The sequence below is a fragment of the Candoia aspera genome, chromosome 16 (genome assembly GCF_035149785.1).
Source record: "Candoia aspera isolate rCanAsp1 chromosome 16, rCanAsp1.hap2, whole genome shotgun sequence".
NCBI classification, from domain to species: domain Eukaryota; kingdom Metazoa; phylum Chordata; class Lepidosauria; order Squamata; family Boidae; genus Candoia; species Candoia aspera.
In genome coordinates this window covers 1019935-1047507 of record NC_086168.1, presented here as the reverse complement: position 1 = coordinate 1047507, position 27573 = coordinate 1019935, and the positions used below count along the sequence as shown (strand labels likewise).

The 27573-nt window shown below is 46.5% G+C and overlaps 1 protein-coding gene across 2 annotated transcripts in view; it reads right to left on the bottom strand.

Moving 5' to 3' along the window:
- COL5A1 (collagen type V alpha 1 chain) overlaps positions 1-27573 on the bottom strand; it is a 234267-nt gene that overhangs the window by 72904 nt on the left and 133790 nt on the right. For both annotated transcript variants that reach the window (XM_063316318.1, XM_063316317.1), the window contains exons 20-31: positions 27324-27368; positions 23984-24037; positions 22936-22980; positions 20597-20650; positions 19290-19334; positions 17883-17936; positions 16739-16783; positions 13939-13992; positions 9679-9723; positions 6316-6369; positions 2220-2327; positions 1695-1748 (exon numbers count right to left, since the gene is read on the bottom strand). In XM_063316318.1, the coding sequence (XP_063172388.1) occupies positions 1695-1748; positions 2220-2327; positions 6316-6369; positions 9679-9723; positions 13939-13992; positions 16739-16783; positions 17883-17936; positions 19290-19334; positions 20597-20650; positions 22936-22980; positions 23984-24037; positions 27324-27368 (657 nt within the window). The remainder of the gene's footprint in view (positions 1-1694; positions 1749-2219; positions 2328-6315; positions 6370-9678; positions 9724-13938; positions 13993-16738; positions 16784-17882; positions 17937-19289; positions 19335-20596; positions 20651-22935; positions 22981-23983; positions 24038-27323; positions 27369-27573) is intronic.

The window sequence follows — 27573 nt, the reverse complement described above, 5'->3', positions numbered from 1 at the left end:
GCCACAGTATATAAACTGAGAGCAAGGCCCACTCCCTCTTTGCACTGAAGATGTTGCCGAGTCTGGCAAGGAAACGTCTGCAAGAAAACAACAAGGCTCAGAGAGCACCAAGGACTCCACAGTTCAACCCGAGCTACAAATATTCCCTTGTATTTATATTTATTTACTTATTTGATTTCTATAGCTGCCCATCTCAGCAAGTGACTCAGAGCGGCTTACAATAAAAACTATAAAACAATTTTAATTAAACAATTAAATTACAGAATAAATACAGATGGCCACCACGTAAGCAATGCATGGATGTTAATATAACCAAGAAATGGGACCATTCACACACTTGGGGCCCTAGACCCAGGCACATAACCAGGTCTTCATGGCCTTATGAAAGGCCAACAGGGTCGGGGACATCCTAATCTTTGTAGGGAGAATATTCCAGAGGGCAGGCACTATGGCTGAGAAGGCATGCCTTCTAGTCCCTGCCAACTGACATTCCTTACCATGTATTTGGTGAAAAATTTCTCTCCTTCATTAAAAAGAGCACAAAGGTAAACAAAGGCAGCACTTCCAGAGACCTCAGGGCCTGGTCAAGGGTTGAAGGGCCTCTGAGTCAGCTGGTGATGCTGACAAACCATTTTCCATTTTGCTAGGCAAACCCAGGGGGAATTGCAAGAGCAGCAGACAAGCCAGCAAAGGAATTTAAGAATGCTGCCCATGTGTCTGGACCTGCAGGAACAACACAATGCCCATGCTGTTGAGCAAAAGGCTGGGTGTTGGGGGTTGCATGTTCAGTAGTTGGGAGGGTGATGGGGCCTTTACCCATTAATGGGGTTTAAGGGTTCCACAAACTGGTGTCTAGCCTAGGCTGTTTTTCAGAGCAAAACCTCTTTTCTGCACAGCAAAGAAGAAAAAAATATTTCAGTTCTTTCAAATGACTAACAGTAACCTAACAGTAACTATTTTTTCCAGCAAATTCAAATTGCAGAACAGAAAGAGCTGCTCATAAGAAACTACAGCAGCTTCCCTTCTCCGAGCTGCAGGGGAGTCCATAACTGATTGGCTGCCCCTCCCAGAATAAAGGTGGATGGGGACCAGCCTCTTCAGGGGCATCTACAAGCCCTCTTTCCTCCCTAACTCCCTGCCCCCCTGCCCTGCTTCGCACTGCAAAACACACCACATCTTCCCTTTCCACCTGTCCTGTTCACTGATTCAACGTAGTTCATACATCGTAACGTTTCCCGTGCCATGGCGCTGATGCGCGTTTCTGTTTGGGAGGGAGCTGCTGTGAGACCTTGTGCTAAGCTCTGTATGTGGAATCAGGACAATGGAATGTGTTTGGGTTATGTTCTCTGTTCAAGGCCTTTTCCCACAGACCATCAGAAGCCGTTAGGAGCACCGGGGATTGTGAACTTGAGAAGATTCTACGGGGGGAGGGATCTCATTTGCACCAAGGGTTTTTAGTTTGCATTTGGTGCGCTTTTATCATTCTCAGCTTTCTCTGTGATCCTGCATACTATTCTTCAATAAATCAGGTATCTTTGAAACCCTGCTTATGAGTCTGATGTACATTAGAATAGGCAATCATTACACCACCTCACTGGTTGCACAATGTCTTGGTAGACTCCACCAGTACCTCATGTAGTCCTAACTTGGGCATTTGAAATGGAAATTGATTTACAAAACAAGGCAAAACTTACCTTGGGGCCAAGTCTTCCAGGGTATCCTGGCAAGCCAGGAACGCCAAGCTTTCCCTGTAAAAACAAAAGATGATGATGGAGGAGGAGGAGGAGCAGGATGGAGAGAATACAGCTATTTGTTTTGGAAGATACACAGCTAAATTAATCCAATGATTTATCTTTATTTTCAATGAGGAAAATAGCAAAGGTTGGAGCTTGAAGGAGAGATAAAATCATTCCTAGACTGAGGAATCCTCTAGAACTGGGATGAAGTTTAATTTGGTGGATCCCACACCAGTTCTCAGTCTATTGGGAGAAGATGATAGGAAGATGATTCCAGAGCAACAAGGAACAGTGTCATCAGAATGACCTTTCATTTGCACCATTCCTTTACTCAAGCAAGTCTGCAGATATATCAAGAGTCATCAACCAAAACTCAGAAACCTGAGCAAGATTTATCTAGAAAGACATTGCATTCTGCAGCTAATGGAAAGCTGGATGAGGTATAGAGGTTGAGAAAGGATTCACAGCATCAGGAACACATACCTTTTCTCCTGCAGGACCTAGTGGGCCGGTCTCTCCATTGGGACCACTGCGACCTTTCGGGCCTTCTGGCCCATCCTCACCACGAGGACCAGGAGGGCCAATTTCACCCTACCAAGAATTGAAAATGCTTTTTAAAAAACCTTTCTGAATCAGTGTTGGAAGATGCCAATAACAAACCACCAGAATCAATTGAGAAGATGGCATCTAAGCATAATACCCAAAGAATTTTGAAGGATGTGAAAGGAATCACAAATGAAAAGGCTGGTTAAGCTGAGCTTGGTTACTGGGTTTTCTAGGTTTGCACTGTTCTACGAGCCATACATTCACCAAACAGCTGAGTTTGCACAACAGGCTCAGCCAAAAAAACCCCTAATCAAGGTTAGCATTTATTTATTTATTAAGTGTGGGTGCCCATCTCCCACACAAGGAGGGACTCCGGGCGGTTCATAATAAAAACATTTAACCATAATATAATATCAATAATATACAATAATATCAATAACATAAAAATATCAATATGCTAAAACATAATAAAATCCAGATGGCTAAGATATTCTCTCTATCCACAAGCAGACATGGCAATTCTATGGAGCTAACCATCCCCAAGAACTATTCTCTTTCCCACCCCAGGCATGTTGACAAAGCCAGGCTTTTAATTTTTTTTGCAGAAGTCCAGGAGCAAAGGGACCTGCCTCAACTCTGGGGGGAGAACGTTCCAAAGGGCAGGCGCTATTGCAGAGAAGGCACGCTTCTGCGATCCCGCCAGATGAAACTCTTTAACAGATGGGATCCATAGCATGCCCTCTCTGCATGCCCGGGTGGGACAGGTCAATGTAATGGGGACAAGACGGTCCCTCAGGTACCCTGGTCCCATGCCATGTAGGGCTTTAAATGTCATAACCAACACCTTGAATTGGACCCGGAAGCAAAATGGCACCCAGTGCAGCTTGTACAGTAAAGGTGTTACGGATGCCACCCTAAGGGCACCTCAAATTACCCACGCGGCTGCATTCTGGACCAGCTGAAGCTTCCAGATACTCTTCAAGGGTATTACATTACAGTAGTCTATATGTGATGGGCATGAGTGACTGTTCGAAGGGCCTCTCATTCCAGGAAGGGGTGTAACTGGCTCACAACATGAAGTTGTGCAAAGGCCCTCCTGGCCACGATTGCTACCTGCTCTTCGAGCAGGAGTCGTGAGTCCAGAAGGACCCCCAAGTTATGCACCAGATCTGTCTGGGGCAGTGCAACCCCATCCAGATCTAAAGATGACAAATTCCCAGAAACCGAGGGGCCATTAATCCACAGCCACTGCATCTTACCAGGGTTCAGCTTGTTCCCCATCCAGGCCCCCACAGCCCCCAGACACTCAGAGAGGGTGGTCACGGCATCACTTACTTCACCTGGGATGGAGATGTATAACTTAATACCATCTGCATATTGATGATACCTCATCCCATGGTGACAGATGATCTCGCCCAGTGGTTTCATGTAAATGTTAAAGAGGAGTGGAGAGAGAACTGAGCCCTGTGACACCCCACAGAGTAGGGGCCGTGGGGTGGATCTCTCACTTCCTATTAACACTGACTGAGACCGATCCTGGAGGAAGGAGGTGAACCAGCGCAAAGCCACACCACCTGCCCCCAACTCCCTGAGTCGGTCCAGAAGGATACCTTGGTCGATGGTATCGAAAGCTGTTGAGAGGTCGAGGAGAGCGAGGATAGATGCACTGCCCCCATCCCACTCCCGCCACAGATCCATAAGCGCGACCAATGCCGTTTCTGTCCCATATCCCAGCCTGAAACCTGACTGAAAGGGGTCCAGATAATCCGTTTCATCCAAGATCCTCTGGAGCTGCAGTACCACCACTTTCTCAACCACCTTCCCCAAGAAGGGGAGTACAGTACAGTAGGGTCCAGCAATGGTTTCTTGAGGAGGGGGTGTACCAGCGCTTCCTTGAAAGCTGCTAGGAACACCCCCTCTCTCAAGGATGAATCCACCACCACTTGGACCCAGCCACACATCACCTCCCGAGCTGCTTTCACCAACCAGGAGGGACATGGATCTAATTGGCAAGTGGTGGCATTTACAGACTGAAGGATCCTGTCCACTTCCTCGGGCTCAACAGGATCAAACTGTTCCCAGATAACACGGTAAGTACATTCCCTGGGTATCTCCTCAGATTTTGTCTCACGCTTGGAGTCCAACTTGGAACGGATCCGAGCGATTTTATCCTGCAGATGCCCAGCAAATTCCTCAGCACGGCCCTGGAGATGGAGTTCTGAATCCCCTCTCCGCAAAAGGGATTGGGTAATCTTAAGCATTAATCTGTGTGCTGTGCAAATGTAGCCACCAGGTCTTTGTTAACCTCAGTAAGTATGTAGTGTGAACACAGCCTCAGAGTAGCTAAATTTTCCTGACAGTAGCCCACGTTTTGCTATCTGGGCTCATGAAGATTCATGCTGAATTTCAGACAAGATGAATGATGACCACATCATCTGTCCTTTTCCACAAGTGATTCCTCTTTTGGAAGAGCTGAAGACATTCTCAAGGCTCCTGCTGCATTTCAAAGCAAGCCATTTCAAGGCAAACTCATTATACCATACATATAGGCCATGCTCAGCTAGATGAAACAGAAATCTTTGTTTTATGCCTGGAGATCTGGGCTGCCTCTTCTTCCCTAGTCTTTCTGCCCGTAATCCTTTTTCTAATTACCTGATTTCTAATCTTCTGAGTAATGGAAGATCCCTGAAGCCTGGAATTAATTCCAGGCATTTTACCCATCCCCAGGGAAATGCTTAGTAACTCACAGGAGATATTTGAAGTTAAGGGCAGTTTGGGGACAGAGGTGAAAGTTTTGACCATGGGTGGGGGGGGGAGAATCAGGTTTTATTGGGATGATTTTCAATCACTGGTGACCCAAAGATTCATTGCATGTTTGCCCACGCTTGGCAGCATCTCTCCAATTTCCATCAGTAACTCTTCCCACAGCAGTTTGTAATGGTATGTGGGAATGACCTTGGGAGACTAGTCCCAGAGACGCTGCCTAGGGAATGGTCAGATAAGAGCCAGCACAGTCCCCAGCTGGATAGTGGGTGGGGCAAGAGGCTCAGAAGGGACCCTCCCTTACCTCCTAGGTAAGGCTGACATAGCTCCTGCCCTTTGCCACAGGCCACACTATTGCAGAAGACCCCCTGCAAACTTCTCAAGGCACAAGGTGCCATTCCACATCTTCAGGCCCAATTCCCAGCTATAAACAGAGGACTAAAGCATCATCTCTATGTTGGGGGGGGAGGGGAGAGAGAGAGAGAAAGAGAAAGTGAAAGAGAGAAAGGAGTAACAGATTCAGGGCTCCTATTAGTTTCTTCAGCAGCCCAAAAGACATACCATTGGGTTTTGTTTAGAAGATACTTAAATAATTTATATGCCGATGGTGTTTTGCATTGCACATGTATGTTTTCCAGAAAAGCCATACAATCTTATTCTCCCTGAAATGCACTTTTGGTATTTTCTGCTGTGGCTGTGCTTTTTTCATTAAAGAAAGGAACTATTCTGGTGTGAGCAAACAAGCAGCCACTTTGTGGGACACACCAATAATTAACTCTCTGTTTTTAAAAAGGTTGCATGGAGCTTCCCGATTACAGGCCAAGAACAGACCACTTTTGTAAAAAGAGAGTATGCTGCAGTATCAGGAGTGGCTGGCCAAGTTTGAATGGGGAAGTGATCCTCTTATTAGAAGTTAGTAATACAAAGTCTCCAAATAATATACAAATACTAAGCCCCACATGAATGGATGTTAAGGCAGCTGAAAGAACACTTCTAGGGTGGCTGCTTGCATTTCCTACCCTCCCATGTTCAAGCCTTGTCCTAAGTGGGAGCTACGCATTCGGTCACTGCACTGCACAAACAAGATGCACCCTGGAAGACTCCTGCTCCTTTGGAAAAGTTTCAGGAGCGGGAAAGAGGTAACTCAATTCTTTATAAACTCAAAAAACCAGCGGAATCCCTTGTGCACGAGGACTATCATAGCTTTGGGATCAAACAATACTTGACAACAGTGTTCATTTCTGGCCATGGAGAGCTTCTAAGAACTCACCCTGTCACCTTTAATGCCCATGTCGCCTTTGAATCCTGGGAAGCCATCTTCACCCTGCATGAAGACCACAGGGATATTGTGCATTAGGAATTGTCATGCTGCACATGCAAGGGGAACAGAAGAGATCAAAATGCCTGTCAACCCACATTGCTTCCAACCCTTCAACAACTTCTCCCTCCCTCACAGGGCATCATACTGCCAGCCCTTGCTGTGTGCTACAGGACTATCCATGCTTTTACCATCCAACAAAGTTTCCAGCCAAGCATTTCAACATTTAGAGCAAAGGTTGGCAATCTTTTTCAGCCCTCCGATCTTGCAAATTCTGGCTTTTGTGATTTCACTAAAATCTTGGGAAATAACTCTTAAGAGTGCCCAAATCCCATGAGATCTCATGCAAAACTTCCAAATCTTGCCAACTTTTGGTGAGGTCTTGAAACATTTTAGTATAAGATCTTATCCTCTTGCAAGAATTCAATAATTGCTAATATTACTTTAATTTGAATAATAGCTGACCTCTGATTTAGGAGACCCTATCCAGATGGATTGGTATAACAATTGACAGTGAAGAGATCAAATGTGTGCAAGAATTCACTTTCCTAGGATCACAGATTGATCAAAGCAGTGAATGCAGTCCAGAAATAAAGCGTAGAATCACACTGGGTCCTGCAGCAATGATGAGCATGAATTGAGTATGGAAAAGCAAGGATGTCAGCCTGGCAACTAAGTGCAGATTAGTCCACACTATTGTGTTTCCCATTGTGGAAGTTGGACCATGAAAAAACTAGACAGGAGGAAAATCAACTCATTCGAGCCGTGGTGTTGGAGAAGGCTCCTGCGCATTCCTTGGTCGGCAAAGGTGACTAACAAGCAAGTGTATAAAACCAGACATATTGCTGGTGGGAAAAATCACAAAATTTCACCTTACTTATTTTGGTCATATGCTATCAAACTCACTGGAAAAAGCAGTTACGCTCAGAATGGTCAGCAGTAAAAGGAAACAAGGCCACCCAAAAAACATGGTGGCTGGATACCATCAAAGCCGACACCTGCCAGAGCATAAAACAACTAAAAGAAGAGGTACCCGATCAGAAAATATGGAGGGAGCTGGTCCACAGAATTGCTGAGAATCAGGCATGATTGAATGGATATCATCATCATCATCGTCATCCAGATGGCATTGCAAACAGAGGGCCTTTGGTGATTGCCAGGAAATTCAGGCAATTTCATGGACCAGGTTCTCTGGACTCAGAGAATACCTAGTGTACGCTTCCCCAATGGGATGATTTCCAATCCCTATAATCACCAGCCAGAATAGCTAATGGGAAAGAAGGAGCTGTAGTTACAGGAAACACCACACAGGATTATACACTGTGTAAAAATAGAGAAATTCCCCCAGGAAGGGGGGTGGAAATCACCTTGACATAATGTAACATCTGTATCTCTCTGCTCTGAGAGCTTAAGGGAAGGTGGGCTGTTTATATGTACTATTCTGATAGCTTCCTTCATTCCTAAAACACTACAGTTTAGAGGGCAAACCATTTTTCTGGGCTATTTGACTCATAAGTCTACCTTTCTTCACTGAGGACACCCTATTTTCTGAAGAAGTTTCTGGAAAGTTCAAGCATTCCTTGATTACATTTTTAAGAATGTTGCTAAATAAAACTGATTCCTTGTCTAGTCCTCAAAGGGTTTGTCACACTGAGGTGAGACAGGTAACATTTGGGCAAGGCCCAACAGGAAGGAGGGAAGGTCATTTCCAGTGGTGTCTAGATTCTACCTGAGGCAGAAGAACCTAACGGGACAAACAATCAATGGTAGGCTGACACACAGACCCCCCCTCAAGTTTCTCTGGTCCCTGAAATAAGCTAGTCTACAGTTCTTCTTCTTTGAAGATCTTGGGGTCTGCGGAGGACATTGGTTGCAGGTCCTCAAAACCTCCCCTCCCCCAAATCCAGCAAAAACCCAGGGGCTCCTTCTCTTCTTCCATCAGGAGCCAAGACTGTCAGCTGAGCTGATAAGAACACGGAGAACTTGCCAGTGCCGGCAACAAATTACTCTCAGCAAGCCCATTTCACACAAGCCTTTTCAGAAAGAACTCCAGGACAGCAATAATATTTCTTCCAGTCGGCAAAGGTTTAACTGCAGAGTTTCAATCGATAGTGCATCAAGTCCTAAAGCAGGCCTGTCAGGGACTAAAACGTGGATGCAGTAACCAAAGAACAACACTGGGGCGTTCAGCAGCCCCTGGTAGCGGCTCTCTGGTTCTAATTGTCAGTTTCTTGGGTGATGGACTACAGGAGCTGAAGAAAGCAGGGCACGGAGATTTAAGGTTGGGACAAGACTGGAATGCTACACAGTGCCTGCTCCTCTTTGGGGAGGACATAATGGTATACCTGAACTATACGGAGAGCGCTGCTTCTCCGAATTCCCTTAAAGTCAGGTTGTAAGAGCTGCTCTGATCGCTGCCTCTGGCAGTTTGGTGCTTTTGCTGGATTCCCTGGACAGCCCCCAAAGCTTGGATTGCAAAAGGTGTAAATCAAAGGCATCTATTTATGGAACTGAGATTACAGCCTCACAGTGCAAAGGAGATCAAAGAGCGCTTGTTTTGCCAACAGAACCGTAACAGGAGAAGAAGAGCCATACAAAAGGCCTTCGGGTTCTACGTTAGAGGCAATTGATGTATTGATAGTTACAGCCATCACATGTCTGTACATTTTTAATGGGAGAGAGGGTTGCATTTTTCAGACAGTCAATTTTGTATTGGGGAGCTCTGTAAATAAGGAATTGGCAACTTTTCAGCCCCGGGCAATTTTGTGTGATCCCTCAATACTGGGGTACAAAGGAGTGACAGGGGCATGAGAACAGCCAGAAAGCCAGCTTTAACCTCTCTGTCCTTTAGCTTTCTAGCTTTCATTTTATTTTGCCCTGTTTCTGTTTGAACTTGTAAAAAAAATCCTTATGCATATATATATATCCAAAAAATATGCATCTTTTTCCTAATCCATACAAGTAGTTTTCCCATGGAGAATGATTTTCCTCCCTTTTCCCCCCATAAATCTGAAACTGCATTTTGGCAAGATATGAAATTAATAGAATTCCCTACAAGGCAAATTCTACACATCATTAAAGCAGAACCAGTCATGGGCCAAGGCTAACAGCTTTGTAAGATTCTGCACTTTCTCCAGATATGGAACTACAGAGATAAAGAAAGTACAGTATGCCTTGTTGGATTTCTGCCTGTCATGCAGCTGCAAACAGGCTGAACCCTGCAGGGCAAATAAAGATGGCTGGCAACCTTAAGGGGAGGCACTGAAACCGGTGGAGGAAAAAGAAGAGAGCTAATGTGAACTGAAGCTCACTCACCTTCTCGCCCTTTGTTCCTTTCAAGCCACGGATGCCGTCAGCGCCCTTAATAGCAAACACAACAACAAAAGGCATTAAGGTCACCTGGCACATTGTGGGTGAACACGGGACAAGCTGGCAGATTGTCTGCTGAAGGTTCAAGGCCTGGAGAGGATGCAGTATTCACACAGAGACTTATCTGAATAATGGGGAAAGGGCGGGCAGCAACTTGTGCCAACTGCCCTACCCAACTAATCCCCCCCAGGGGGGATTCCTTTTGGCCTGGGACAGATTCAGGCTGTGTAGTGTGCCTGATGATCACAGCTGTGTAAATTACTCTCTGGAGGGTTAACTTTCCCTTCCTCCTTCTAGAGGTAGTACCCAGAGAAGCCCCATTTGGGACAGACCTTTTGTGGGAGGAGCAGAAATGGGGGGTGGAGAGAATAGAGAAGCCCTCCCTGATTTGTCTACCAGGGACCTGAGATAAGGATTTCCCCCTTCAGCTGTGCAATGGTGGCTCTTGCTGAGGTTGACCTAGCATCGTGGAGGATCTCCTGCAGTGACCCCAAAGGGCTCCATAGTGAGAGGGTTGGGGTCAAGTGGAAGGAGGCTCACCTGCCTGTGGCCATTAAGCGGAAACACATTTGTGCAGTGAACAACATATAAAAGCTTCTTCAGAAACCAGAACAGCCGTCCCCCAAAGAAGACAGTGGAAGACAGTCTTCCACTGCTTAAGAGGACAGGATTAGATGCAAAGGAGGGTCGATTCTGGTTGAAAATTAAGAGACTGTAAGAGGCGTTCGACAGAGTAGACTGTCAGCTGAGATATTTCTCTTTCATCTTGACACAGGACTATTGATCTCCCAAGAGACTGCTAGTCTTGTGTCAATATCCCCCTCCAAATATATACCAGGTTGGTAACTATACTTTGCTCAAGCCAATTGTCTGGTCTCTTTGCAGCCCAAGTCCAAACAGATGAAGAAAGTCTTCAGTGACTGGAGAGGGAGGGGTTGTTCCTGCAGTGGTCCTAAAGGCCAAAGGGAGGAATATCCCTTAAAATGGTTCTTGAGGTTTTTCATGCCACAATAGGCTGGATGTGAGAATGAAACATTAGTTTCTCCTCTTTTGTTCTGTAACAGGCATCTTTCTCTATTGGTGTTGGCAGGGAGCTGGCTTGCTGAACACCTCTTGTGGCACAATTAAGTTCTGCCTGATGCTAGATATGAAAGAATGCTGCAGAAATGGAAACTTCTTAAAGACATCACAGCCCTTCAAGCCTTCAGTGCCAGCAGTAGTAAGCAAATGAAGTTCTAAGTACAAATTCAGACCTCCAGCTGGAAAGGAAATACTCTAGCTGAAACCAGCTGGTCTCAGCTAGTGGAGGTGATCCATCTTGAATCTTCTGGAGAAGCTGTGATTATGTATGCCTTTTCCATTTGAGATTATCTTTATGGGGCTCCAGAACAGGGCTATTTCCACAACTGCAGAATACCAAGAAATGCCCCTTCCAATTGTCAGTGTCAGCAGATGGCTTCCATTCAACAAAGAGACAGGCATGGGCAAACGGTCGCATGAGTGGAGTTTGGCTGTGAGTCATTTGCTGTTGCCTGTTTCTAGTTTCTCTTGATGGCTGGCAGTGGGTCCTGAGTCTGCGAGAGCTCAAGAGCTACACCCAGAGGCAACCTGCTCTTCGTTTACATGTGTAGCTGAACCCCTCACCAGTTGCTATTCCTTCAGCTTTCCCAGGATCAAAACTGACTGGCCTATAAAGGCAGTTGATACTAATGGAATTGGGGGTGGGGGTGGGGACTCAGGTGACTGCTGTTGCACCAAAAGGAATAAGCAGAAAAAGGTCAAAAGGTACATTTTTAGGAAACATTTTTCAAGCTGATAGCAGATTTGATGCAAAAATTCAGTTAGGAAGGAAGTGGGCAACAGCAAAAAGGATGTTTCTCCCCATTTGACTTTCTCCTTTTATACAGCAGTTCCAAATCACCTGGTCTATCTGTTATATCTGAAGTTTGTGCAGAAGATAGTTCAGATTACATATTTTGCTGCAGCTGTCAGTTGCTCACACCTTTCCTCTTTCTTCCTTAGCTATAAACATTACATACATTGATAAATATTGCAAAAAGGCAACACTAATGCAACTATACAGTATATGTGATCTCGTTAAGAATGTGCTTGTAGGGATGGATGTTAAAACTCGGCAAGAAAGAAAAACCTTTATTTGACTCTAACTGGCTAAACTCGGGTGCATTTTCCAAGGCACTTTACCAACGGCCATTTTTCCAACCAGTAAGCAAAGGAACCTTGATGCAGTCCTTAAAATGGCTTCTTGCAGTACTTTCATCGATGTGGATTTTTATGGGGAGGGTGGAGTGATGGATAGATAAACATAAAAGACTGAAAGCTGAGACGTTCTGTTTGCCTTCCACTACAGGAATAAGTTTTAGCCATTCTTCCAATGAAGGGTTCACCTGGAAAGGGGAACTTGTGGAACAATTAAGAAGCAGAGCAGAAGGAGGGATCCATCTGGCCATTCCCAGATGCTGCTCACTGAATGAATCCCAGGGAACTGGGGAGGCCCACACGGCAGGGAAGGAGAGAGGAGAAGGCTTCTTGCCAGAGTAGTTCAAGAGGGAATGACAGGCAAGCAAGGGGGTAGGGGGTGGGGGGTGGAAGGAGAGAAATGGGAGGGAGAACAGCTGGAGACACACCTCACTCCCCAGTCTTCCTGAGCCTTTGCAAATCCACCCATAGCTGGATCTGTTCTGTGCTCCCCATGTGGGATGTCTTTTCATGCCAAGGAGAGGCAAGGATTTTCTGTGCCAAAAGTGCTGGCAGAGGAATGCTTCCAGCCAAAGGACCGGTGATCGTCACCAGTCACCGACAGGCAGAAGTCACAGTGGAGTGGATGGGGCACCTTCTCCCATACAAGAAGCAACAGGCGAAGGTGTATGCTCAAGATGCACAGCACCAAATGCACCTTTATTCAATATCCCATGGTGGCAACAGCTGGGAGTCCAGGAGTTTATCCTCTGAGCATATCCAGAGTTCTGGTCCCTCACTGATTAACAGCCATGGCCAAGAGTGAAGAGTTCAGCCATCTTTAATTCTTAGGTGCTGGCCTGAGAAATACTGAGCTATTTGCTCAGAAGCCATTTCAAAGCTCACTTATACTTGTTGGGCCCTTTTGCACCATCAGCTCTTACCAAGGAGAGAACCAAATGAAGCAAGGAGGATGTCAAGTCTCAAATGGCATGGAAGAAATTCTGATCAAAGGTAGGAGGATCAAATTAGGTGCATGCCACTTCAACAGAGGGGCACGTGGAACTCTGCTCCCTTTGGCAATTAGTGCTATGCCACTTGAGTGAAGCAACTAAGTTGGTAGGAAGGTGGGCAGAGATGCCAAGGGAAATAAAATAGGGAAGAATGCTACAGGTACTTGCACCTTGTGTAAGAGTAATGTTCCACTTTGCTGGGAAAGGAAAAGAGCAGCTGATGTCCTAAGCAGGTTTTAACAGAAACTTAAACTGGAATATAACATTAAACTGATTTAATTTTCAAGACAGTTTGATTTAGGAAAAATGGTTTGATTGAATTTTAGAATACGGCAAATGGTGCAAGGAGAATGGAGAAAATGTAATTCTGCTATTACCCTCTTGGTTGCTCAGTAAAGTCATCTGGCAGGAGGCTTAGCTCTGGCAGAAGGAAGGACAGCATCAACATATGCATAATTACATATGGATTTTCCACTATAAGATGCTGTTCTTTGCACAGATGGCTCTAAAACTATCCAGCATCGTAACAGCTCAGCAGAATCTCCATCTACCAAAGCAATCTGAATATTGTCTTCTCTCCTGATATGAAGCAAGAGGCAACAGCCTTTATGACTTGCTTACAAACATCCCTAAAGCATTTTCTGGTCCATGGTGGGGACCTGGATGCTGGACTAGATGAACCACCAATCAAAGCCAGCAGGACTTTTTTAAAAGTACAAATTAGATCTCCATCCAACAGGGGGCAGAATGCAACATGCTTTTAATGGCAAAGAAAGCGAACCAGTCTCCAGTGACCTTGCTGGATTCCTGGTTGTCAAGGCCAGTTCTCATGAAGTGGATGGGCATTCAGAGTCACACCCAGCCTCAAAAAGACCGATTTCAAGACCCAGCTAAATCTTCAAATGGCTCTAGTAGAGGAAGAAATGGGAGATTCCATTATCTCTCAGCTGTATCTCAGTATTCAGAAGGGCCCCAAGATACGGCTTCAGTTCCTTACCTTCACTCCACGTGGACCGGGATACCCAATTGGACCCTGAGGGCCAGCTGGACCCTGTTATCAAAGGAAAAGGAAGAGGAGGACGAAGAGAATTCAGCCATCATGAAATGTTCTTTGAGAGAAAATACACATTTATCCCCCTCTCCCCCAGGAAATCAGAGGCTGGGTTCACCCAACTTGTTCACCTCTAAATGCAGGTAAACAAAGTTGTGTCTAGGTAGTTCTGCCCAAGCAGATACCCATATTATAATGCAACTTGATGGCCTGGTTCACACTCCATGCTGAAACAATGGCTTGGCTGCTAAAAGCAGCTGAACAGTTTAGGCTACAGAGCGAACTGACTCTTTGGGCAAGCTGTTGGATTCATTTTTTAAAATATTATTTACTTATTTTCTATCCTGCCTTTATTATTTTTACAAATAACTCAGGGTGGCAAACATACCTATTACTCCTTCCTCCTCCTCTTTTCCCCACAACAACCACCCTGTGAAGTGAGCTGGGCCGAGAGAAACTGACTGGCCCAAGGCCACCCAGCTGGCTTTCATGCCTAAGGCAGACTAAAACTCACAGACTCCTGGTTTCTAGCCCAGCACCTTAACCACTAGACCAAACTGTCATGTGGGTATGACTTTAGAATCCAGAAGGATAGCTACTGCTGGAGCCCTTTTATGAATGCCATCATATGTTTCACCCAGAAATATAGGAAGAACATCTGCAGCAAGAAATACGGATGTGTTAAATTACTGCCTACCCCTACATTGTCCTCATCACATCTATAAATTCAAGGAAAAAGCCTGCAGGTTTTAGGTACTTCTGCAGGATCCCCATGAGATAAAGAAACCTGAAGAGAGAAGAGACTCTTTCCATCTCCTGATCATCTCTGGAAAAGCCTCAACTTCACTGTCCAGGAAGGGAATGTTCAAGTACAGAAGATTGTGACTTTGACTGGCTGAGGGGCTACAGAAAGACATGCCAAGCTTTCCTACCACCACGTAATGCAGTTCACAGGGTTTGTTTTAGCAATGAGCCCCAACCCCCATGCATCCTCCATGCTTTGGCTCAAAAGGAACCCATGAATTTCAGTTCCTGCTAGAAAGACCTGTTCTGCTAATGATCCGATTTTCCAGTGGAAAATATCTGAGTTCCCTTTGTGACCCAGCATTTCTCTCTATAACCTGGGATGTTTTGCAAAAGCCATAACATTATGATGTAAGAGGTTTCAGCATTACTATCTTAAGGAAGGAAAGACTATATTAACTGCAGGAAAGACTCAGCGCCATGATTTCTAAGAGAAACCTCTAGGTCTTTAATCTGCTCTTCCTCTTCTAGCCCAATACGGCACACAAAGGCTTTGGTAGCCTCACCACTAAATTGCAAAGGCTGGGCATTCCATGAATATTTTACTTCACAGTCTCTGTGAATTCTGTTCACAGTGCAGTTATCTGTCTGTGGTTTATTCTTGAAACTGAATTCCAGCTGCAACTTGTTCAATTTGAAAGGTTAAAACATAATGCATGAATCATTTTTTTAATAAGAGAAGCTTCTTCTGACTTCAGTAAACTAGAGACAGAAAAGTTTAAATGCAATTACTAGGGTTACATTTTTGTATTTTCAACTGCATCTTTGCATCTGGTTTTAAAGAAGATGCACGTATACTTTAAACTGAATATTTGACTATTTCCCATGCCAATGGAAGAGTCCCCGCCCCAGTGCAAATAGCAGCTCAAAAGTGAGGATGGGGTTTATCTTGCGATCCCATTTGGGTGGGGGAGAGAGTGCAGCTCTCCCTTCTGCTTCTGCGCTACTCCTAGCCCTCCCTTGCTGCTAATACTGTTTTAAATACCACACAGATTAATTGAACATACATCATTCTTGTGTGATCCAACCCACACTTGTGAGAGATTTAAGCCTTGTGGTCCAGAGGGGTCTTCAGACTCCTCTGAAGCCAGAACAAATTGAGGACACCCCATGTACAGAGGTCAGGATGACTTTCGACGTATTTGGTGTAGAAGGCAGCCACCTGGGATCCAAAGACACCTGGCCGACTCCCTTCCATTTCCTAAATGACTTCCAGAGCAGCCACGGACTTTGTGATGGATGGCCCTGTTTTCAATTCTGTAAGCGCAGACGCTTGCAAATGCCTGTCCTTGTGCAAAGCCAAGGCAACAAGGACAGGATCGCCCCAAGCAGGAAGGCACCTGCAATTTCCCCCAGTCCTGACTCCTCCTGGCACAAGGTCTTGGTGAATTTCAACCTCAATCAGTTCTAACCCCCCACCCCCTCAAAAGTCCTCTTCATAAATTAACCAGTGGCAGGGGGGAGAGTCAGAACCTGGTCAGCAGAATTGTAACAAGGCTGTATTGTCCTTCGGCAAAGCTTTTGAGAAGATGGCTTAAAGGTCATCCTCCAGCTGGAAGAAACCAGCAACTACACCCTTCAGTGGTACTGCCCGCCCACCCTGCCTTGTGAGGGGATGGTGTAGACAAGCTTAGTGACCAGCATCCAAATGCACCCTTTGGACTTAAAAACAAAGGAAGGAGGGCCATCAGTTTCCCCTCCTACTCTTTCTTGTAGTCTTTGGGTCTGCTGAGGCTGGTTCCAAGCCTTCTACCCTCCTTTGCCCTCTCATGTTTGCAGAAGAGCCTTGGGCGGTACTGCTGAGTTGTGTTCCCCCATGCCACGTGCCCAGGTTGGGGGAGTTTGATCTTGCTACCTTTTGCATTCCAACATTCAACCCCTCCCCCACTTTTCCAATGATGGCAGCATCACTCCAGTGAATGGCAGGATCACCGATACATACCTGGCTCCCCTTCTCACCAGGAGGCCCTTCTTTGCCAGGATGGCCCTGTCAGTGAAGAAACCAAGAGAAGCAAATGAACTGGGCTGCCTGTTCTTTCTACACTGAGCATGTTGGCCAAGCTTTCCTTCACCCTCCCAGCTGGTTGCCCTTCCAGCCTCATGCGTGGCCTGCTGCCCTGTCTGTCCTTCACTTTCAGGAGGCTCCAACTGATGCAGACAGTGGTCTCTGGGCTGGGGATGTCTCTTGGACTTCACAGATTCGAATGGCCTTGGCTATCACATTCACCTGATCAGTGACCAGTCTAGTCATCAGTATGTCCAGGGCCCAAGGTCCAGTAATGGACAAGGACAGAGGAGGGCTATTTCTGTGATACAGGATACTTGGCTGCATCTTGGTCAAGACAGCCAGATCTCATGCTAGGCATGGATGGGGACCACAAACCAAGCCTTGGAAATGCATCTCTCAGCAGAAAGCTGGTATAGGAATCAGCTTTGCTGGGCACCTGCCAAGGGCTACCCCTGCCAGAAACCACTGCTGCCCCTCTAGCTGGTGCTTCTCCTGATTGTCCATGCAGAGCAAAAGAGAAGAGATGGAACCTTGCTGTCTTTCTGGGGCTATTTGTGCTGGCTGGTCCAAGAGAAAGGAGGCAAATGCACTGGACCTACCACGACCTGGCCCAGCCCAGTGTGCAGGGAAAACACCGAGTACATATTCCTGCTCCCACCCCAGAAGAGCTGGAGGCCTCACTCTCTCTGCAGTAGCCAACTGAGGCAGCAGGTCCAGATCTCTGATTAATGTAGGCAGATGCAAGAGATGCACAGCTAACAAGAACTTCCTTTCAGAGGCCAAAACTGGAGAAGGGCAGGTTCCCAAGGACATATATTTGCATGCCAAGGATTACATACGTTCAGGTGGAAGCTGCATTTTGCAGCCATCCAGCTTTCTCTGCTGAGTATGATGCTTGCAGTTATATGCACAGGCAGTGCTGGTTTGTTCACAGAATCATAAGATGTAATGGTTGGAAGGGACCTTGGAGATCATCTTGCACAACCCCTGCCCATTGCAGGAATACAGGGCAGTCTACCAGGGAGGGAAGGAGGGAGGAAGGAAGGCGGGCTCATGTAGTGTTCTCAGCAAAGCTTACCGGGGGACCATCTGCTCCAGGCATACCAGGAAGGCCAGGTTTTCCCAGGGGACCCTTAAGGGAGAAAAAGTAGGTGGGACTCATGTCATTTCTGAAACAAATGTCCAGGATGGAAACAGTAGTGAATTCACTGGTTTGTCAATTATGCAATTATGCTCTTAGCTTTCAGAGATTGTAGCCTAAGCGTGCTCTGATCCCTAGGAATCAGCCCTTTGGAACATCCTTGATGTTTCAGAGATGGCTCAATTGCTATGTTTGTGCAGCCTTTTTACATCTCCTGCTGTCCAAGGTACCTTGCTGTCCCTCCTGTGGAGCCCATCCACACTGCAAAGGATTCTGGGCATAGCTCCAGATTGGACCACAGATTGACATAGTGGGCAGCAACTCTGCTGTTACCTCCTGTGACCTAAAGGAGTGTTTAGAATAAACCAGTGCTCTTTATTACATACTGCAGGAGCTGAGCTGTGAGGTTGGATCTGGTGCTTTTTAGGGAAGATTTTCTGAAGGTTATTGATCTCTTCTGCAAGGATTCCCTAAAGGGCCTTTCAAGTCAACTTAAGATGGCCAAAGCAGGAGAGGAGAGGCTGCCCGTGCTCTCTGCCCACTAAAACCCACCAGGGTGGGCTTCCAGAGGAAATTCAGTAGCTTTGTTAAAGGGATGCTCTGCCAGACTGTATTGTCATGTTCACCGTTGCAATGTTTGATTTACATCGTAACGTCTCACATGCCATGGTGCAGATGCGCGTTCCAGCTGGGAGGGAGCTGCTGGGAGACCTTGTACCAGGCTGTATGTATGTTTTCTTACCGAAGGAACGTGTTTGGGTTATCATTGGTGTCCAAGGTCTTTTGCCCGTTGATTAGCTGAACTCGTTAGGGGCACCTGGGATGGGGAGCTTGAAACGGTTGAATGGGGGGAGGGCTTACTTTCGCACCGAGGGTTTTTACTTTGCATTTGGTGCACTTCTGCTCATTCTCAGCTTTCTTTGTACTTGCACACTATTCTGAATAAACCAGATTTGATTCAAGCCTGCGCTTGGGAGTCTGAGTGTGTTTGAGATAGGCAACCATTACAGTATGGACATGTGCTACCCAGCTGAGAAGCAACTCAGATGCCTGAACTGGCCCTGCAGATTCAGTCCCTCTGCATATTTCTGGCTCCCACCCCCACCCCTCAGTTTCTACCCACTCTCTTTTCAAAGGCTGCAAACATTAGAAATCTGTAATAAAGAAGCTGTTCTTGGAGGTCTGAACTATTAGTTTCCTTGGCCATCCAAAAGAAAAAGACCCCCCAGCCCCAGAAAAGAAAAGAAAAGAAAAGAAATACACAAGCAGATATTGCACACAGAAGCAGGAACTGTCCAAAGAGCAATGGCAGCTACAGGTCAGGGGTGTTTGCAATGCACTTACTTTTTCTCCTGGGGCTCCGATTGGACCTTGAGGACCAGGAAGACCCTAGAAAGAGAAGGAGGGGTGAAGCAAAGAGAGGCACATGGCTGCACCCTTCCCCAACCCCAACCCTGACTCAGCCCCGGCGACGGCTTCCGGTCTGCAAGTGCTAAGGCTTAAACCCAGAGTTTTCTTCACGCAAAATAAGCTGAATGTTGGACAACCCCAGTTTTGCCAAATTCTGTGATGGTTATGTGGGAAAGACCTTGGGAGACGGGGTGAAGAGATGCTGCCTAGGGAACAGTCAGATAAGAGGCAGCATCGCCCGTAGTGGGCGGGGCAAGAGGCACAGAAGGGGCCTCCCTAATTTCTCAGGCTGTAAAGGAGGTGGCGGAGAACTGAACTTTCAGACCTGCCAGGTTCTGTTAATGCAGCTTTACAGTAACGTCGAATCGGCTCATCTGGTCAAGTTTCCCATCTGGTCTACCTGGGAAGGCTCACCAGTTCTAATCTTGGTCCCAGTGACAGAGTTGGTTTTCAGTCTAAAAAGGACCCAAGTGACCCACCGCCAGAGAGCCCCCGTATCTGAAGGAAGGCCGACCTCCTCTCCACTGCGTTGTAAGGCCGTGAGAGAAGGCCCAGAAAGTCCCCACCCAAACGTACATAGACATAGACAGGAGTTCACTTGCTGGACCTCCTGCAACTCCTAGGTTCTTTGTCATAAAGCTTGCAAATAAGGACTCTGTGACGTTCTTGCTAGGAGGAAAAGACCAAAACAAACACAAACACACACAAGACCCACCCTCTTCTGGGTTTCCCCAGCTTAGATCTTCCAGAGTGCTGAGGCCACCACACCAGTCTTTGCCCATGCTGGCTTGAAAGCCAAGCACCTCTGGAAGGTGCCAAACCGGGGAAGATCTCCTTCTGGTTGGGAAACCACCCCCATTGCCCGATCTGACCCACCTGTGAGGCCGCTGTGGGGTCAACACAGGAAAAACGTTTGATATCTTGAGGTCCCTTCCGTGAGGAAGAACAGTTTAGGGCCTATACAAGAAGCTGCCATCTTTCACTGGGACCCTTGGACCCTCAAAAGGCAGTGCCTTTCCAGGTCTTTAGGCAGGAATTGTCCCACCTTACCTGGAGGTGGTAGGAACTGAATTTGCTGCATGACGCAGAGCCTTAAATTAATTGACTGACCAACATCAGGAACATCATAAGTGCTCCAGCTTTCATATTCTAACCCCACAGCAAAAGGGGCAATCGATCCACAGCGTCACCTAATGGAAGCAGGGGCTCCCTGTTATGTGGCTCAGAGAGCATCTTCTCACCTGAGCGCCTGGACTCCCCTGTTGACCGGGTGGTCCAGGCTCACCTTGAGGACCCTGAAAAAGAAACCAACCATAGGCAGCATACTTCGGCAAGGGCTGCACCGTTTCCATTTCAGAGAAACACAGTGGAAACAATGGTTGCCCAGGAGTGTTAACATCAGTTATACTTTATATCAGTAATGCTGTATAAATAACAAGAAAAACTTGCTACTGCAGTCGCCAGGACTATGACTACTAGCAGTAGCAATACGACTTACTAATATTATTTAGAAAAGTTCTACCGTGTTAATGAAAAACACTCTGAAACATTCCATGTTACCTGGTATTGTCATTTTTTGGGTGCTAATAATTCTTGTTATGATTGAAAAAAAACATAAAAAGCATTTAAGTTTCAAATTAGCTATCCTGCAGCACAAGGAGTAAGCTGGTAGCCAGTAATATTTACTTTTTTCTGAGTAAGAAGGTGAAATATCTGTCTCCAAACATATTGGATATGTACTGGGAACTGTAGCTGGAGTCCTGGTAAAATCTGAAGATGATTTTAAATGGGAACAGGTGGGGTACATTTTTATTCACCTCCTCTGCAACTTTTAAGACAAGGTTCCTTCCTTCCTTGCCAGTTTCACCACGCCCATCAACCTGGGCTAACCTTGGCTTTAGCACTTGAAAGCAGGCTCCTCCCTGAGGCTCCTTCTGACATGGCCCTGAGTTCAGAAACTGAACAGTTGCACAATGCTGTACAAGATACGGATCACCCCAAGCAATGCAGTATTGCAGTGCAGGGGAATTTGTGATCAACTCTCTTCACCTCCCCTTCATTGGCCACCTGCTGCCTTAACTCTTGGCACAGAAACTTGTCTCTCTTCATGCACAGACCTTTCTTCCTTGAAGGAAGGATACAGCCCTTCTTGTAAGTGAGGAGGGGGTGGAAGTGGGCTCCTGTTCTTCTTTTACGGGTTGAAATGTAGATGGCACAAAACTAGCAGGGGTGGCTAAAAGAGAAAGAGAAGGTTCAAAAAGATCTGGACAGGCTTCAGCAGTGAGCCGAAATGAGTAGCATGGAAGTTAACAGGAAGAAAATGTGAAGTCCTGTACCTGGGTAGAAAAAATAAAAGGCCTGTGGAGACCTGGCAGTGGGACCTGAAACAGGACTGGGTCTCCTCCTCAACCACATGTGAAACATAAGCCAGAAGGGGAAAGCAACTTCTTAAAGACAAGTGCTATCTTGGGGTGCATTGACTGGAGCCTGGAACCCAGATTATGAGAACTAATTGTTCCCTCTCTTCTGCCCCATCAGACCTCTGTTGGAGTCCTGAGTCTGGCTCTGGATGCCACAGTTCACAAAGGACTCCAACAAACTGGAGTCAGTTCACAGAAGGGCTATCAAGATGATCAGGGGACTGGAAATGAGACCCTATGAGGAAGAGCTCAAATATATGGGTGTATCTAGCCTGCAGAAGAGAAGACGAAAACAACTTTCAGCTATCTAAGGGAGTGGACTTGGACAGCAGGACCAGCTTCCTTCTCTATGCCTTTGGTTTCTTTGTTTTTCGCTTTCATCACCCTCACAATTCTTTTATATGTAAAATATGCAATTGTATATTATTTTCGATCATCCTTGGGGTATACACATTCACATACTTTCATAACCTATGCATTCTCCTTCACAATCTTACAAACTCACATACTGGTATTTGGAATGGAAAGGTTGTTTTTAGAATTACAGACTCATAGGGTTGAAGGGGAGCTGGGAGGTCTTCTAGTCCACCCCTGCCCAGGGCAGGGACCCTCAAGCCACCCAAACTTTGCTCGAGAGCCTCCACGGAAAGCCACGCCGGGCCACTGCTTAGGAGCTCCCACGGCCGGGACCCTCCTCCCTCCTTCTCTTGAGCTTGGATCTCCCTCTGCAAGGCTTCCACCCGGCTGGTTCTTGTCCTCCCCATGAGCACTACGGAGGATAATCCACCCCCCTCCTCCCCGGCGCAGGCCTTCAAGGACTGGAAGACCGCTATCTCCAGGTTCTTTCCTTCTTTTCTGCCTCCTGAGTTGAGTAAGCTGTGTGTGCAACTAATTATGTACCCAAGTGCTTCATGATACACACACACAGACATACAGCCTTTGGTGCAAGAATATTTTGATGACCACTGATTACTCCAGTGATTTCTTTATCCAAAATAATGCAATATGCAACCAGTAGAAAATCAATTTAAATTGTAAAATTAATTAGCACCATTTACTTTAGAAAAGCAATGTCCACCAGCTTTGAAATGAAGGCAAGTAATTAGTGAATTTAATTTATGCAGCACGAATAAGCACACATGTGGCAGACAGACACTTACCACAGTCCCTTTAGGGCCGGTTTGTCCGTCCATCCCAGCAATGCCCTGGAGGGAAGGTTAAAAAAGGCAGGCAGAGGAACAACATAAGCCCTGATGAACATGAAAGGAAGCCACATCCCAGTCCCAATTCCAGCCGTCTAACCCCATATTCACAAATTGCAGCCTGCTAGGAAAATTCTAGAACGAGCAACTATCAGCTCCACCACAAAGAAGAGATTCATCAGGGAGCTCCCGGAAGGCCCCTTCCCATTCCATACCATGGTGCTGAAATATGGCAGCAAAACAGAGATTTTCAGTAGTATAAATGGCATCTTTTAAAAAATAAAAGAAAGGCTTGTTTTGCTTTATCCCCAATGCAAAATTAAAACAGGTTTGGCCCTCACCACCATGTCTTGGCAGGTGAAAAAAGGAAGAAAAAATGGTGCTCATCTCTGGCCCCAAAGTTGCTGGCCTAAAGTTTTCTTGCAAAAATCCTCTGCTGGGAGAAGAACTGGCCTAACCCTCCCTCCCCCCCCCCCCCCCCGCTTAGCTTTTCAGCCCATTCCTCCCATTTCTAGAGCACTCAGACTGCAGACCACGATCCCCCGAGCTTGGCTTCATCCTGCTCCCTGGGAAGGGCGATCTGGGATCACAGACCACCCGCCCCAAGAACCGGGCCCGGGGCTTCTGCAGGCAAAACAAAGGTTCCCATTTGCCTTCTCTGCTGGTCTGGCAGCAAAGACGCCCGGTCAGCGCCCAGCAGCTGTAGCAGGGAAACCCTGCCTGGCCTGGGGTGAGGAATGAAGAGGGAAGGGTGGCCTGAGCAAATCTTTCCCCAGATGGGCGAAGGTCTTGCAGTTCCCCCAGAAGCCTCTGCTTGTGATCGGCATTTGCATGGACATGTCAATGGTTGGAACAATATTGCCATGCAAATTCATGAAAGCAAACCAAGTGAAGAGTGTTTCTTGCCACTGCAGTGAGGCAAGAAAGTGCCACTGAGAGTTGAAAGGTGTCATGGGTGACTGAGAGGCAGTCCAAGCTTCCTGCCAAAATGCCTCTTGCTACTCACCGGAGGTCCTGGTGGCCCTGGAGGTCCCTTCGGTCCAAGTAAACCACGGGGACCCTGTAAGAAGAAACAGGTTTAATTTGAAAATGCCCATTAGTAGCAGAGAAGATTCAGCTTGTGTTGCACTAAAAACTTTGCGCTGGAAAAAACAACGGACCATGTTGAGGGTAATTTTTCCCTCATGAGCTGACCTTGCCCTGGGAGGGCAGGGAACTGGCAACCCAAAAAGACCCTGTTCTGTGTGACCGCTGGCCATGACAGGGGATCCAGCAGGGGAGACAGGAGGTGGCATGAGCCCCTGTTACAGGAGGTGTGTTCCTGCTTTTGGAGCTCCTGGCCACTCATTCCAGCAGGAATCCAATTAGAGGGACACAAGGCCAAGGCCAGCCAATCTTCTCAGAGCTCCTCAGAACCTGCAAGGCCAAGAGGCAAACAGGGCTTAAGCAGGTGCACACCGCTCTCCTTGGCCGTCAGTGAGAGAGCAGTTGGCTGCCCTCCCATCAGCTGAAAGAAGGCAACCAGTTTTGCAGATCCAGCAAAACTGAGTCTAGCATCAACTGAAAAATACAAAAATAAAACACTGACTGTTTTTTGGCAATCAGCAGAGAGAAGCCCATTCAGTGCTCTGAACAATATGTACAAGTGGACAAAAAAAAAACCTTGACAAAAAGGGCCATGATTTGGACCTATTGTCTGAAGCTAAGCAGCATGAAGACATTCTACAGGGGTGATACCCCAAGTGAAAAGATCCCATTCCTAGTGTATATTACTTGTTCCTTCACTGGTGGAGAAAGGCCTTTGGTGACAACAGACTGGGCAGCTTCTTCTAGTGCTTGGAAGTCTTCTGAAACCCACTGATGTGAGAGTATCTCCTGGGCCACCAAAATTCTACCATGCCAACTTCGACTTCCTTCATAAAAGCTCTTGCTGACCCATCCAGGAAGTGGGTGGAGTTGGTGCCAATTGGCTATCAGTGGCAGAAGCAGGATTTACCAGCTTGAAGGAGCTGCCCCATCAAAGCCTCCAGAGCCCCTCTCCCCAGCTGCTCAATTCAAGGAGCTTCATCATCTCTAATAGAAGATAATCCCTATAGCTCAGGGCTGAAATGTGGAGTCCTTGGTGCTCTCCGAGCTTGGTTGTTTGCTTGCAGTCATTTCATCCAACAACACTGATGATGTTATCCGGTCGGGTAATGAAATGCCTGCAACGAACGACCAAGCTCAGAGAGCACCAAGGTCTTCATTTCTGGTGAGAATGTCAGGAGCATCTGCCAAGGCCAATACAGCCCTTGGGCAGCTGCAGCAAGATCCCTGGGAAAATGGCCAGAACTGGATGAAAGTGCTGCTCTCTTAGCCAGAAGGAGGAGAGTGGTAGCTTCTGTAGCCAATCTGTAGACTCCCTTCTACCTGTCAGTCAGAGCAGCTGCTGTGATACAACTGCCCTGTTTGGCTAAAGCAAATTTTGCATTGTAAGTTCCCAGAGCACAAATGCTGGGAAAGCTGAGCAAATAAAAGAATAAGAAAGTCTGGGGGTTCTGAGACTTGTACACAGAGCATCCCAAAGTGATATTCAACTTCATGCCACAGAGGGGTCCTAACTCTGTGTTAATACACACACACACTCCCATCTTCCCATCATATGCTCTGCTCAAATGCCAAATTCTGGCTTAGTGGTATGGCTGAAAGCCCACCACCAAGTACCCAAACCCATTTTGGTTTCATCCACATGGCATATCTGAGTGTCTGGAGCTGGAAGAGTGGTGAGCAAATCTGGCTGCAGCCAGGCCAAGATTACCCTGTTCCTCCTGTCCCCATCCCTCCATTTCTCTCTCCATCTGTCAGCAAGAGACTCTGTCATCCTCTGAGAGCCAAAGTAATTTCAGGTTGCAGCTGGCTGTTTCAGGGCAATCAACAGCTTTGAATTCATTATTTAGAAACATGTTGGAAAAATAGGAGGGCTGATGCTAACTGGAGGGATTTGAATAAGACAAGTTAATGCTCTTCCCTGACAATTCCTAACTATTTTGACAAAAGTTGCTGGACTTATAGGCTTCTTATTACAACAATAGCCTTTATTTCCATACTGTCAAATTTTGTTAAGAGCTAAGAAGGAATTGGAGTCTGCATATGGCAGCATCCATGGGGTGGGGGGGGATGTAACTCCAACCTGTCAAGAACTTCTGAAGCACCAGGGACATACGGTCTGAGCAATGCTCTTAGAAGGGCCTGGGCTGTGAGTTCACTAACAGGTTCAAGCATTCTCTTTCTCAGGTTCAGTCCTCTGCTTAGTAATACATGGATGACTGTCCTTATAGTGCTCAATTCCTCCTTCCTTACATTGAATCCCTCCAGGTATTTTGGCCACAACTTCCATCAGCATGACCTGTGGCCAAGACAACAGAAGGAGGCTGGTTGACATAACTTACCTAAAGGGAAGGGCTTTAAACATTTCCAAGCATTATATAAATGCAACCAGTTATTATGTGGGAAAGCATGAAAAAGCTCTGTTTCCAAATTCCAAAGGTAGACTTTCCCTTCTTGTGTTTGTGGGTCAATTTCCCTATAAACATATCTGGCTTAGCTTTTGAATGGAGGATTTGCAACCAGCCCAATAAATAAAGTCTTCTTTAGTCAAAACTGACACTTGGTGGTCACGAGACAGAAGGGGCTGGCTTTGCCTTCCTCAAGGATATTTTTTTCACTTCCACCTCTGTCTACAGCCCTGAGGTTTCTGGTGGCTTCCCATCCAAGGACTGACACCAGCCAAGGTTCACCAGGGACTGTCCCTGCTGTGACAATCTTCCCAAACCTGGAACCCCAAGTATCCAGGCCCCTCTGGGAGATGGTCCTCTGAACGAAGGCATTTGGAGTGGGAGTACAGAGCAGTCCCCCCAAAGTTGCCCCATGAAGACAAGGAGGCATTTTAGAGTAGTTGACTTGCAGCTCTGGCAGCATCACAATTTTCAGCTTTCCCAGATTTTGAATCTGCACCCCAAAATGTACATTTTTAATTCTGGAATGGGGAGAACATCCATTCTGGTCATATTCAAGGCTACAAGAGACAAAAGTCCTACATTCACCTTCACTGAATGATCCCGGGAGAGTCTGTGGCATGACCAATTGAACAAATGACATTGTGCTGGTTGTTTCTACACATTAGGTCTTGAATCTCCATAGGGACCTTTGGAAATCTCAGCTGGTTCACAAGCACACTCCCACAGTATCCATCAATTCACACATTCTGGCTCTTGGAAGTGTGCATTAAATGCCTACCAAATATTGCTTTGGAAGCAACCCCCAACTGTTCAAAGGAAAGGGGCTGCCTTCATTTCTCCAAAACTTACAGGTTCGCCGGGAAGACCTCTAGGTCCAACTTCTCCATCGTCACCCTATTTGGCAGTAGAAAGATGGATAGAAAAGGGAGAGTAAGAGACAGATTATAAACATGCCTCTCTTGACTAAACAGTAAGAGGACATGATAAGCCACTCAGGGAGTGATGGCAAGGCAGAGTCACTATGTGTGAGTGGGCGGCCATATAATTTTTTTAAATAAATAAATAAATAACACAGCCATGCATCAGGACAGCTTCATTC